Here is a 14,357-nt window from a genome sequence, read left to right on the forward strand (position 1 = left end):
TTCACATTACACAGCACATGTGCTTTTGTTACAAGGTCGCATTTTTCCTCTTATATTGAGGGCCTGCCGGTTTGGTGTGAGAGATTACTCACGCAGTGCCAGGCAACAGATTCCGGCTTGCAGGGAGCCATGGTAAGCCACAGTCTTTTGGCTTTTTAACCTTCTTAACACGTGGGAATGGTTTCAAACAGTAGCGCCCTCATTTCCCATACCAAGCGCCCGTTGGGTTGGCCATTTAAAATGGGTTTGCAATGTAAAAGGAGGGGCTGCGGTTTCTGGGTTAACATGCATCACAAACCCAACAATCCCCCCCACACACCCAATTCTCTGGGATGATCACTTCACCCCTCCCCCCACCGCGTGGCTAACAGCGGGGAACATTTCTGTTCAGCCGAGCAAGAACGGGCACCTCTGAATGTCCCCTTAATAAAATCACCCCATTTCAACCAGGTGACTGTGAATGATATCACTTTCCTGAGCATAACAAAGGGAGATAAGGAATGGATGTTGTCTGCATGCCAGCAAACACCGGGACCATACGCTGCCATGCTTTGTTATGCAATGATTCCAGACTACGTGCTACTGGCCTGGCGTGGTAAAGTGTCCTACCATGGCAGATGGGATAAGGCAGCCCTCCCCAGAAACCTTTTGCAAAGGCTTTGGGAGTACATGAAGGAGAGCTTTCTGGAGATGTCCCTGGAGGATTTCCGCTCCATCCCCATACACGTTAACAGACTTTTCCAGTAGCTGTACTGGCCGTGATTGCCAGGGCAAATTAATCATTAATCATTAAACACGCTTGCTTTTAAACCATGTGTAATATTTACAAAGGTACACTCACCAGAGGTCCCTTGTGTGCCCTCAGGGTCTGGGAGCATGCCTTGGGTGAGTTCGGGGGTTACTGGTTCCAGGTCCAGGGTGATAAACATATCCTGGATGTTGGGGAAACTGGTTTCTCCGCTTCCTTGCTGTGAGCTATCTTCATTGTCTTCATCACCATCTTCCTCGTACCCCGAACCCGCTTCCCTGTTGCGTGATTCTCCATTGATGGAGTCAAAGCACACAGTTGGGGTAGTGGTGGCTGCACCCCCTAGCATGGCATGCAGCTCCGCGTAGAAGCGGCATGTTTGCGGCTCTGCCCCGGACCTTCCGTTTGCCTCTCTGGCTTTGTGGTAGGCTTGCCTTAGCTCCTTTCACGCGGCACTGTTGTGCGTCCCTGTTATGGCCTCTGTCTTTCATGGCCTTTGAGACTTTTTCTAATATTTTGCCATTTTGTTTTCTGCTACGGAGTTCAGCTAGCACTGATTCGTCTCCCCATATGGCGAGCAGATCCCATACCTCCCATTCGGTCCATGCTGGAGCTCTTTTGCGATCCTGGGACTCCATCATGGTTACCTGTGCTGATGAGCTCTGCGTGGTCACCTGTGCTCTCCACGCTGGGCAAACAAGAAATGAAATTCAAAAGTTCGCGGGGCTTTTCCTGTCTACCTGGTCAGTGCATCTGAGTTGAGAGTGCTGTCCAGAGCGGTCACAATGAAGCACTGTGGGATAGCTCCCAGAGGCCAATAACGTCGAATTCTGTCCACACTACCCCAAATCTGACCCAAAAAAGGCCGATTTTAGCGCTAATCCCCTCGTCGGAGGTGGGGTAAAGAAACCAGTTTAAAGGGCCCTTTAAGTCGAAAAAAAGGGCTTCGTCGTGTGGACGTGTCCAGGCTTAATTCGATTTAACGCTGCTAAATTCGACCTAAACTTGTAGTGTAGACCAGGCCTTGGAGTCCTCCATTCAAGAATTTATTCTGGCAACATGATTCAAATGATGACACGGACAAAAGGAGCTGAGGTACAGCCATCTCCAGTAATGAAAGAGACTGGAGTAGATTGTGTCTCTATGTGTGTATGATGTGGAAACAAATGCTGTCAATTTAAAGTGGTATCAGTGGTATCAGCTCAAATCACTACCAGGGCCACAGTCAGCCCCTGGTAATTGGGGGCTCAGACATTGTTTTCATTTTTAGCTGCAGCCACAGAGATTCATTAATCAGGGGCCATCTTTACTCCTCATGTTATACTTTCCCATGTTACTTTCATGTTACATGTTACTTTCCCATGTTATAAGGCACATACAGGGAACTCTGCAAGATTCACCTTAGCCAGCAGGACCAACCCTAAACACAACCACTCAGGGCCTCCATGTAACTTTGACAACTCACACTCTCATTCTCAACCCCAGCCCCAGCTACAGGAACCAGAAGAGCAGGTTTTAAGCATCAGAGACCCCGCTATGTTCTGAGAACTTTCAGCAACTCACAACCTAATTTCTTTATTTGGGCCCCACAAATTGTAAGGTCCAATCTACAGGCCAAACGTGTGACCAGATTGTGCCCCCCCTCCTATTGTACAGGAACTCCCAGCCTCACCTGATCATCTCTGTCCACCTGACAGCTTCCTGTAGCTCCATTAGCCTCTCTTTGTACTGGTTGCGCTCCATCAGGACACGGGCCATCTCTACACGGGTAAAGCGGCGGCGCTGGGCTATGGGAATGTTGTCCTGCAGGGGGGAGGAGCACTGCTTCAGCCAACAAGAAATGGAAGGGGGTTGAGGTTAGTAACGAGGAAGTCAGGAGATGAAAGACACAATTGTCAGTTGTCTGCCTATCTTGTTTAATGTTTCCCCTCCCACCTGAGGCTCTAACTGTAGCCAAATGGCTTCAACAGCAGTTTGGGGATAAAAATCAGGGAGCACCATATAACAGCATTTGTTCATAAGATGGGGAAGAGATGGGAGGCATCCTGCTCATTTTCAATAAGAAGAGAAAATGGTAGGGCAGGGGGAACTGCTGCAACTGATCACCTGGCATGACTGCACTCACCTGCTCCCTCTCTCAAAGTCTGGCTGATTCTCTGGGGAGGATACCAAGGAGGCACTTCCTCCCACTAACCACTGTGCAGCATGAGGAAAAGGACATGGTCAAAATTCCCACGTGCAGTAATTCCCCAGCTAACCAGTGCTAAAGGCTAAAAGTTAGGATGGAGCACAACAAGCATCTTGGGTTAGAACGGGTGCTCAGCTACCAGGACCGGGAAGGAAAAGGCATCTGTAAGGGGAGGATAGAACGTTGCGCATGATTCACTAGACACAGACCTGGAAGAAACATGGGCTCATAGTCCTTGCATTCAAAGAGCTCCCTAGCACTAGGCTTTTACAGACTGAAATATACTAAGTGGTTCTAGTGGCTCAACCCTCAAAATCTAAAATTCCAATGTTCTTAGTGGTTACCTGTCAAGTTAGAAAAAATGAGTCACTGAAAATGCAAGGCACATGTAATCACTGACATCTGAAAAACAAGAGAATTTCTGTGGGGCTCAGCAGAATTTCCTGCCATATGGAGATTGTTCAGGTAAGATGTCCAGCAAGTTACAAGCGCCGGGCTCAAGCTGGTTAGTTCCTCTCTGCCAACTCCCAGTAAGAAAAGGTTACTGATTGTAACTGGTTCTTCAAGATGTGATGCAGATGTGTATTCCACCGACACCCAGCACACCAAAGCCAGAGCCTCTTGCCTAGCAGTACCCGTAGAGGGGTGGTGCTCATGGCTGTGGCTCCTGGGGCCCTGGCTATATGAGGCAGCACTGCCCTGATCTCCCTCAATTCCTTCGCACCGAAATCCCATGAGAGGAGACTCCGATGCAGAGGGGATGGAGGGTGGGTCATGGAACACATGTCTGCATCACACCTTGAAGCACCACAATTACAGTAAGTAACCATTTCTTCTTCGAGTAGATGCAGACATGTATTCTGCTTAAGTGACTCATGAGCAGCACCCCAATCCAGACAGGGCTCCGAGTCTACTGAAATAAAGATCACAGGATTGCCCTTCTGAGGCTTGTGCCTGCTCTGGAAGATGCGGTAATAGCACAGTGGTCCATAAATGCATGTATGGATGACCACATGGCGGCCCTGCAAATGTCCAGTATGGAAATGTCACTGAGGAACACTATCAGTGTCGCTTACACTCTCCTGGATGAGCCAATATCCGCTGAGGAGGTGCAGCTGAAGTTCTCTCACATGCAGCCCTAATACAAGATTTTATCCATTTAGAGATGGTCTTTGCAGAGACCGCTTGCCCCTACTTGCAGTCCGCATATGACACAAACAGACAAGGCAAAACACGAAACCTTTTAGTCCTGTCTAGATAAAAGGCTAGACATTGCCTGACCTCCAGAGTATGAAGGCGTGGTTCTTCCAGGGAAAAGTGCGGCTTAGGGAAAACACCACCTGATTCAGATGAAACAGAGACCACCTTGGATAAAAACTTTGGCTGTGGTCACAGCATTACCTTATCCTTGGAGAATGGAGTATCGCCATGGCATTGGAAAAAACTGACTTCCCTTGAATCGGGGGATGGAATGCTGATATTGCTGCCAAATGCACTCTCAGTGAACTGAGCGCAGGCCCGATTTCTGAAAATGTAACAGGTACTCCAAGATGTTCTGGATGGAAGCCTCTGCTGGTTGGATCCCATGGGCCAAGAACCCCAACAAGAACCATTTCCATTTTGCTAAGTAGGTCGTCCTACTGGAGGATTTCCTTCTGTTGAGTAGGACTTGTTGGACAGCATCCAAGCACTGTTCTTCCTCTTCAATTTAGCCATGACGTGCAGGGAGCTGATCGCAGGATGAAGGGTGCAGCTGTGGTTCTGAGCAAGCAAGTTGGGATGGAGAGGAAGCGATATAGGAGGTTGAATTGACAGAGCGAGGAGATCTGAGAACCAGCACTGTGTCAGCCATCCTGGAGCAACGAGGATGAGCTTGGCCCACACTGCTTTGAGCTTGAGGATGACCCGAGGAATGACTGGAATAGGTGGAAAGCATACAGAAGAGTCAATCACCAGCTGCAGTGGAAGATGTTGGAGGGAGCCTGGGTGAAGGCCATGTCGAGAGCAGAATAGCCAACACTTCCTGTTTTTCCTCATCAAAAATCGGTTGATCCTGGGGGTACCCCATGTTGCAAAGACAACCCAGAGAACGCTCTCCTTCAGAGATCACTCATGGCTCAGGGAGAAAACCCTGCTGAGATGGTCCATTAAGACGATTATGCTCCCCTGGCAAATGGGTTGCTACTTGAGTGATGTCTCCTCAATGCAAAATTGCCACAGGTTGATCGCCTCCAGGCAGAGTAACTTGGAATGTGCCCCCCCATGCTTGTTCACATAGTACATTGCAGTGGTATTGCTGGGGAGTATGTGAACCACTGTGTGTCGGATGTGGTCTCAGAAGGTACAACATGCATTGTGGATGGCCCAAAGTTCCAACACATTGATATGGAGTGAAGCTTCCTGTTCCGACCACAGGCCCAGCACCCTCAACGGGTCCAGATATGTCCCCCAACCCAGAAGGGAAGTGTCAGTAACAACAGACTTGGTCAGGGGCAGCCTCACAAAGGGGACTCCTTGGCACATGTTGCGAGGGTAATTCCTGCAAGGAATCCAGGACTGGTGGAGGAAGGTGAAGCAACCTGTCCACAGAATGCAAGGCAGGGCAGTAGACCATCCTGAGCCACATCTGAAGAGGGTGAAGGCCCAGCCTGGTGAACTGGACCACTTGCATGCAAGCGGACATATGGCCCAACAGGCTCAGACATACGTGGACTATCATGGAAGGCTGAGATTGCACACTGAGGCAGAGCCGTTGAATTACCTTGGTTGGTCGGCAAGAAAGCCCTCACCCCCGTGGAATCTAACAGGGCCCTGATGAACTTGATTTTTTGAGTAGGAGCCAAGATTGACTTTGCAGTGTTTAAAATGAGTCCCAGACGGTTGAGCAAACGCAATGTGGTGTCAACGTGGGCAAACACCTCTTCTCTGGAGCTGCCCTTCAGCAACCAGTCATCAAGGTATAGGAACTCCCTTCCTCCTGAGATATGCATGACCATCATCATGCATTTGGTAAAGACTCAGGGGCCAGAAGAGAGCCTGAATGGGAGAACCATATAGTGGAAGTGACATTTTCCTATCACAAAATGCAGAAATTTCTTGTGGTTCAGTAGAATTGCCACATGAAAGTAAGTGCCCTGAAGGTCCAGAGCAGTGAACCAGTTGTTCTGAGACAGTGCGGCGAGGACAACCGATAGAATGACCATGCAGAATCTCATGTGCTTGATAAATTTGTTGAGGCCACAGAGTTTGAGAATCTTGCCTTGAATTTCAGTATCAGGAAGTACTGGAAGTAAAAACTGTGCCCCCGGTGTTCCGGCAGAACCTCCTCCACCACTCCCGTCTTCAAGAGAGAGCTGACCTGTTTGATGAGAAGGTGAGAGAGGGCCCTGCAGAGGACGGGGAAGGGATGTGGGAAGGAGACATGGAGGTGAACTGGATTGCATAGCCTGATCTGATACTGTCTAGGACCCAGCTGCTGGAGGTAATCAAGTCCCAAGCATTGTAAAAGGGGATGGAAAGGGCGGGGTAGTGACTGGATCAATGCTCCAGAGGCTGGAACCGGAGTCAATAGTATCAGGTTTCTGCCCTTCCCACTTGGTACCAGGAAAGGATCAGAGATACCCCAACCATCCTGTGAGCCGGCGCCAGTTCACACTTTTCCTGGGGGAGGCAGAGGAGTCACCCCACGACCTGGAGCAATCCCGATTGGTCTTATGAGACCTCTTCCTTAGCACTGATGACAGAGAACAGCTCCGCCATCTCTTGGGAGAGGCAGCAGTGCTCTCTGAGCCCGAGGGTGATGTTCAGTCCAAGGAGGCCTTGGTACTGGATCAGGCTGCATGGCCCGTTCAAGCAGGAGCTGCTTGACGCAAAGGTCCCGCGCCACCTGAGTCCAGTTCTTGAACGATTTACAAATCAAACAATGCTCTTTAAGGTGGGCTTGCCGAGACAAAGCAGGCACTGTGTGTGAGATTGCTGTTGGAAATTGCCCCTCCACACAAAGGACAGTGTTTAAACCCCAGTGAGCGCATCACCAGGGGACACTAGCTATTAACTACCACTAACTAACTAACTATATACAATAAACTAGGCTAAGATTAAATGCGAGGTTGGGAGTTTACAACCACACAGAGCTCTGACTTCAGCCACGGGTGGTGAGAAGGAACTGAAGGGGATCGGGGCAGCACTGCCTCACATAGCCAGGAGAGGGACCATGAGTACAGTAACTCCTCACTTAACGTTGTAGTTATGCTCCTGAAAAATGTAACTTAAAGTGAAACGATGTTAAACTAATCCAATTTTCCCATAAGATTTAATGTAAATGCAGGGGGTTAGGTTCCAAGGAAATTTTATTGGGGTAGATAAAAGGCATTATATACTGTACAGTATTGTACTGTGGTTGGGCGGTGCCCCGGCTTACCCCACACAGGCACAGCCTGCTGCAGGCAAGGCCACTAGGAAGCACCTTGCGCAGCAGCAACGGCAGCTTCCCCCAGAAGAACAGGCGCCAACTTTGCTGGGGGATGCTCCAGACACCACTCCACTCCAGGCCCACCTCTTCCCACCCCCACTCCACCTCCTCTCCGGAGCACCCCACATCCCCACTCCTCCCCCGCCCTCCCAGAAAGTCCTAAGCGCTGCCAAACAGCTGTTTGACAGCGGGGGAAGTGCTGGGAGGGAAGGGGAGGAGGCCGAGAAGAGGAATTTGTGCAATGCTCCCTTTTAAAGTCGCTGCTCTTCCACAGAATCTTACAAGCAGTGGACAGAGCAGGCAGCCAAACGACGTTATAAGGGAGCATTGCACAACTTTAAACAAGCATGTTCCCTAATGGAGCAGCAATGTAACTTTGAAACAACGTTGAGCAGGAGGATGTAAAGTGAGGAGTTACTGTACTCTAAGGGTAATGCTGGGCAAAGGTCTCCGACTCCAGCTTCAGCTTGCTGGGTGCACATACCTAAATGGAATACACATCTGCATCTACTCAAAGAGGAATCTCAATGTCTCCGTTTGTAAATGGCCAAGGTCCCCGCTCCCTGCCAACAACTTTCTGTCTGATTCCCTGAGGAGGATAACATAAGTAGGCCTTCTTTTAGTAGAGGCAAGTATGGCTGTTGTGGGCTGGTGTATCTGCATATGGACCAGAAAAGGGAAAAAGATCTTACATGCTACACTCCCCTCAGGGGAAGGGAAATGAGAGCAATGCATGATAAGTAGCAAAGACCTCCATGACAGCTGGGGAAAAAGGCTGCCTACCGGAAACCTTAAATATGTTGGAATCATGCTACCAGGAAGCAGCATTGAGTTTTGTCTATAATTGTTGATATCCCCATTTCATCCCAAAAGGCTGATGTAACTCTTTTGGATGGTGCAGCACTACACCAAAATGGGCTAGTGGAAACTAGCAATCTAAAGCCCTGCCTTCTTCTCCTTGAAATTCACTCATCTGAGTGGCAGACAGAGGAAGTATGTAACTGAAGAGGAAATTACTATTAAAAAATCTAGTGGGAGTTGCATTTTATTTTATTTTTTTAAAACACAGGACTATTAGCACAGCTCAGCTCAAAAAAGAACCCTTCATCCAGCATTCACAGGAGTTATTTGCAAACTTGCCATGAACTCAAAGCTTTCAATAGGCTAAATTCATCTCTGGTGTAACTCCAGTTAAGTCAATGGAATTACACTAGTGATTAATTTGGCCCAATACTTTTCAGCCAATAAGAGCAGAATGCCTTTTCTGTGTGCTAGGGTGGAGAGAGGAGGTGGATCAGATTTCCTGTCACATAAGAGGTGATATTTCCAGGTGTATTTCTATCATTCCCTAGTTTGTCTGGTTTTTGGCTACATCTGGGCTAGGTTGAAAAACTGGAAATTCCTAACCTTAGCAAAAAACACCCAAAGAAATGACCACAGAACCATTGGACTGGACAGAATGGAGTAGATCGCTGGTCCCCCTCCTCTGGCATCCTGCATCTGGCAGTGGCCAATGCTAGATAGTTCAAAAAAATTATGAAAAAAAGGAGTGTAAAAAAAGTTTTCTGTCTCAAAATTGGGTGAATGTAAAGCCTTTAGGTTAAAATGGTTATTGCTATGGAACTGGCTAGAGTTTTCAGATCAGTGCAAGAGACACTGCATAAAATCCTTTCAGGCTACAACATAACTAACATCATCAGACAAGCTCATCTGTGTAAGCAATATGATAATGGACTCCAGCAAAGATTGTCCAGTTAAACTGATTGCAATTTGAATAAAGAGGAAAATTAGATGCTATGGGAGGAACACACTGAAGAGGGCATTATTCTAGCAATGCTGAACAGAGTACTGATATACTCTGAAACCACCTCTTTGAACAGCAGGTACCCTGAGGACACGATGAGCTTAGTCACTGAGAAGCGATTCTCCCTGCCAGCCTATGATTTGACATAAACAGGCATATACAGAGGAAATCACATGCTGGACCCAGTTGTTGGCAATATTCATAGAATCATAGAATATCAGGGTTGGAAGGGACCTCAGGAGGTCATCCCCCTGCTCAAAGCAGGACCAATTCCCAACTAAATCATCCCAGCCAGGGCTTTGTCAAGCCTGACCTTAAAAACCTCTAAGGAAGGAGATTCCACCACCTCCCTAGGTAACCCATTCCAGTGCTTCACTGCCCTCCAGGGGCAGGGATAGCTCAGTGGTTTGAGCATTGGCCTGCTAAATCCAGGGTTGTGAGTTCAATCCTTGATGAGGCCATTTAGGGATCTGGGGCAAAATCAGTACTTGGTCCTGCTACTGAAGGCAGGGGGCTAGACTCAATGACCTTTCAAAGTCCCTTCTGGCTCTAGGAGATAGGATATCTCCCTTTAAAAAAAAAAAAAAAAAAAAAAAATTCAGCAGTAACAACCTAGGGTTGGCCAGCTTTGCCCTCATTATCAACAAGGGCAGAGCGATCTGTATCTCAGTGACTTTGAGCTAAAATTCAGATAAAGTAATACAGAACAAGAATATTAACCCCTTCCCCCACAGGCATTTTAATAATGTAATATACCAATTCTGTACAGAGATAGCTGCTTACATCCTCCACCTCTTCTCTGGGTTCTCGTCGGGCAACGATCACTTCAGATTTCACTCTAGAAAACAAGAAGAAATCAAACAAACCAGAAAGTAATATGTTGGCAGCTGTTGCTGGACAGATTCTAAGTCACCCTTTGGAGAACTATACATAAAAGAGTATGAAAGTATAGAATATATTTACCAAGCCTCTTTCCCACTGTGACCTGTACAAACAAGCCACCATGGGCCTGATTCTGACAGTCTTACTCATGCTAAGTAGTACCTTACTCTGTGAATAGTTCCACTGAAATCAATGGGTCTACTTGCGGAGCAAGGGACCTTTTGACTTCTGCAGGATCCATTCCTGCTTCCTCCTAAGATATGTATAAGTTATGACTAGGAGTGTCATGTGTGATGTTTGTGCAACTGGGCATTACTCCAATGCACTTTGTGAACATCTCACACCAATTGTAATATGCTTATCTCAAAGGGACACTGTCCAGTAGTTTAGACATAACATTTAGGATTTGGTTTTAAAGGGGTTTTATAAAACATCATATGAATAGCAATGTTTTCATTTTTTATTTCAATGATAAATCATTTAAAAAGAAACATTCCTCTGCTGGGTTTACAACCCCAACACTGAAGTGCTGGGCCAAAGTGAAACTAACCAAAAGAAGTATGAAACTAACTAGTCTAATGTCATTGCACAAGCCAATTGATGTGAAAAAAAGCAAAAATCCAGTATAAATAGCAAAGAATACATCGGATTTTTTTAAAGTACTGAAGTTTAGGTAACCTAAAGGATTCCTAGTAAGACATGGTAACAAGTTTATTTAACCTTACAGTATCCCTTTAAAACAATGTACTCTCCACAAGATATAAGCATAAGCAAGTCTACATTCTGTATTTGGTAACCAATTCCCATCTGAGAGAAGCAATGAGGTCTGCAGTATGCCCTGAGAAATCACAATACAATTGGGATTTACCTAATCAGCCACTGTGCAACCATTAAATAGGAAACATAGCCCAATATACAGCCTCAGGGTTTTTCTTAAAAGAAAACTTCCCTCTTGATATTCATAGCAAATAACTTTGGATGAAGTTAACATGATTATCCCATATTAGTAATACTGGCAGTGCACTGATATGGCAGTAAAGTAGGGCTACTATAATTTCAGGCTACTGAGAGTACGTTCCTATTTCTAAGAGTACCAGTGACTTTTTTCTCAGTGAGGTTCGTTTCTCTGCAACCTCTGATGTTCCCAGGGCCCTGATGTAACTTTCAGTCCACAGGCTCCAAGATTTCAGTCATTCCTGAGCTATAATAGCGGACCAGTCAATTTCCATTCCACGGAGAAACAGTTTGTATACAAACGTGAACTGTTCTTAACCAGGAAAAATATATTGGACTGTTGATAAAAAATTCACTGTCCAACAAAACAAAACCAACAAATGTTTAACCGATCATACCATGTTCCTGGCCTTCTCATTTTAAATAGAGGGTGCCTTGATGCAGTGAAAAAGATTTTAATACACAAGATCATTCCACTACAACAATAGTGGGGGAAGGAAGACTGAAAAGATTTTAATAAAATGTTTAATGCATTTTTAGGAGAGCTTTAGTTTAAAGTATCTACAGTGAAGTTTATGTCTACTTGAATTACATCACACCTTACTCAAAGAAGACAATGGTTCCTTTTTGAATTTCAGTCATCTTGGACAATAAAAAGAAACTAGTCTGTATCGTTTTTGTTACTAATCTGGTTCTCGTACTTAGACTGGCAGGGAAAAAAGGAGGTGCTCTTCCAGGCTCTGCCCACAAAATAAGCTCCACCCAAAATGAGATGCCATTCACAGTAGATTGTGCAGATGTTCAAAATATGAACGTGCAGCTCTGAGCTCCATTGGACTCCTTGTGCTTGACTCCCCTCAGAGGGGTTGCAGTATGATGATAGGCTCTGCTAGGTTCCTGGGGGTTGGCTCCCACTTGATTAGGGGAAAATAATAAATGGTGGTATCTCCCAAATGCCACCCACTTATGGCACCAAAATGAGATGTCACTCTCAGTCAACTGTGCAGATCTGTGACTCTCCACCTCATTCTGAGCAGGAGGGAGTAAATAGTTAACAATATTGACATTTAAATATCATTACTCGGCATCTGAGATAACCCTCTAATGAAATGAATGGGGCAGTTCAGCCCTCTGAGAGCTATTGTTCCAGACTCTTGGCATTCTCATATAGACATCTCTGCTGTGGTTGCAGTCTGGTCACATTTCTGAAGTTTTCTTCTGAACCATAACAGCTAGAGATTCTTTGAAAGTGAAAGCTGAGATTCTGGAGACAGCAGCTTCAAAAAGGTGCTGCACAACATAAGGGCATGTGCCAGTTGTGTCCAAGCCCTGGAATAACTGGTTTTAAACACTGCTGGGAAATGTTAAAATCTAACAAAAAAAGTTCTCATGCAACTAAAAAAAAAAAAATGAATAAATTTTTTTTTTTACTTAAAAAGCAAGAAAATCAATTTTCATATCTAAGACAGGAGGTACCCTTGAATTCCAATCATAAATTCCACGAGGGAAAATAATTAAGCTGACAGCAGAGGTGTATGAATTAGCTAGGGTTTTTTGTGGCCTTTCATAGAATCATAGAATATCAGGGTTAGAAGGGACCTCAGGAGGTCATCTAGTCCAACCCCCTGCTCAAAGCAGGACCAATCCCCAACTAAATCATCCCAGCCAGGGCTTTGTCAAGCCTGACCTTAAAAACCTCTAAGGAAGGAGATTCCACCACCTCCCTAGGTAAATCATTCCAGTGCTTCACCACCCTCCTAGTGAAAAAGTTTTTCCTAATATCCAACCTAAACCTCCCCAATGCAACTTGAGATCATTACTCCTTGTTCTGTCATCTGGTACCACTGAGAACAGTCTAGATCCATCCTCTTTGGAACCCCTTTCAGGCAGTTGAAAGCAGCTATCAAATCCCCCCTCACTCTTCTCTTCTGCAGACTAAACAATCCCAGTTCCCTCAGCCTCTCCTCATAAGTCATGTGCTCCAGCCCCCTAATCATTTTTGTTGCCTTCTGCTGGACTCTTTCCAATTTTTCCACATCTTTCTTGTAGTGTGGGGCCCAAACTTGGACACAGTACTCCAGATGAGGCCTCACCAATGTCGAATAGAGGGGAATGATCATGTCCTTCAATCTGCTGGCAAGCTCCTACTTATACAGCCCAAAATGCCGTTAGCCTTCTTGGCAACAAGGGCACACTGTTGACTCATATCCAGCTTCTCGTCCACTGTAACCTCTACAGTTCTGCAGAACTGCTGCCTAGCAATTCGGTCCCTAATCTGTAGCAGTGCATGGGATTCTTCCGTCCTAAGTGCAGGACTCTGCACTTGTCCTTGTTGAACCTCATCAGATTTCTTTTGGCCCAATCCTCCAATTTGTCTAGGTCCTTCTGCATCCTATCCCTACCCTCCAGCCTATCTACCACTCCTCACAGTTTAGTGTCATCTCAAACTTGCTGAGGATGCAGTCCACACCATCCTCCAGATCATTAATGAAGATATTGAACAAAACCGGCCCCAGGACCGACCCTTGGGGCACTCCACTTGATACCGGCTGCCAACGAGATATGGAGCCATTGATCACTACCCGTTGAGCCCAACAATCTAGCCAGCTTTCTATCCACTTTATAGTCCATTCATCCAGCCCATACTACTTTAACTTGCCGGCAAGAATACTGTGGGAGACTGTATCAAAAGCTTTGCTAAAGTCAAGGAATAACACGTCCACTGGTTTCCTCTCATCCACAGAGCCAGTTATCTCATCATAGAAGGCAATTAGGTTAGTCAGGCATGACTTGCCCTTGGTGAATCCATCCTGACTGCTCCTGATCACTCTCCTCTCCTCTAAGTGCTTCAGAATTCTTTCCACCAATCAAATATCAGGAAGCTGTTTGAGGCAGTGGGTGCAGCACTCACCTTTTAAGCTCCTCCTCCAGTTCCTTGACTCTGTTCTCCATCTTGGCTTTGGCCTGCTTTGTTGCTTCAAGCTCTCCCTTCAGCACCTCCTGCTCCCCAGACAGCTGGTCCACCTTAGCAATCAAATCATTCTTCACAACATTCAAAGCATTTCTTTAAGGCGGGGAAAGGAACAGTAAAGAGAGATGCACTGAGAACAGAAACTGCCTCCTACAGGCAGCTGAGAAAAAAAAATCACACATGCCTCAAAAGCATTCAATGTAGCGGGAACTCACAGAAAAGTGGTGGGGTTGGTGGGAGGGAGTAGATAGGAACACAGGAATTGCCAGACTGCATCAGACTATCTAGTATGGAATCCTGTCTCGATTGGCCAGCACCAGTTGCTTCAGGGGAACATGT

The 14,357-nt window shown here is 46.3% G+C and overlaps 1 protein-coding gene across 4 annotated transcripts in view; it reads right to left on the bottom strand.

Annotated features, from left to right (window-relative positions):
* Positions 1–14,357, bottom strand: part of MAPK8IP3 (mitogen-activated protein kinase 8 interacting protein 3) — a 163,113-nt gene that overhangs the window by 39,876 nt on the left and 108,880 nt on the right. For 2 of the 4 annotated variants that reach the window (XM_054041312.1, XM_054041311.1), the window contains exons 10-12: positions 13,959–14,111; positions 9,968–10,049; positions 2,421–2,551 (exon numbers count right to left, since the gene is read on the bottom strand). In XM_054041312.1, the coding sequence (XP_053897287.1) occupies positions 2,421–2,551; positions 9,968–10,049; positions 13,959–14,111 (366 nt within the window). The remainder of the gene's footprint in view (positions 1–2,420; positions 2,552–9,967; positions 10,050–13,958; positions 14,112–14,357) is intronic. The other 2 variants (XM_054041314.1, XM_054041310.1) reach the window with 1 other exon arrangement.

Source organism: Malaclemys terrapin, chromosome 10 (assembly GCF_027887155.1).
Source record: "Malaclemys terrapin pileata isolate rMalTer1 chromosome 10, rMalTer1.hap1, whole genome shotgun sequence".
NCBI lineage: Eukaryota > Metazoa > Chordata > Testudines > Emydidae > Malaclemys > Malaclemys terrapin.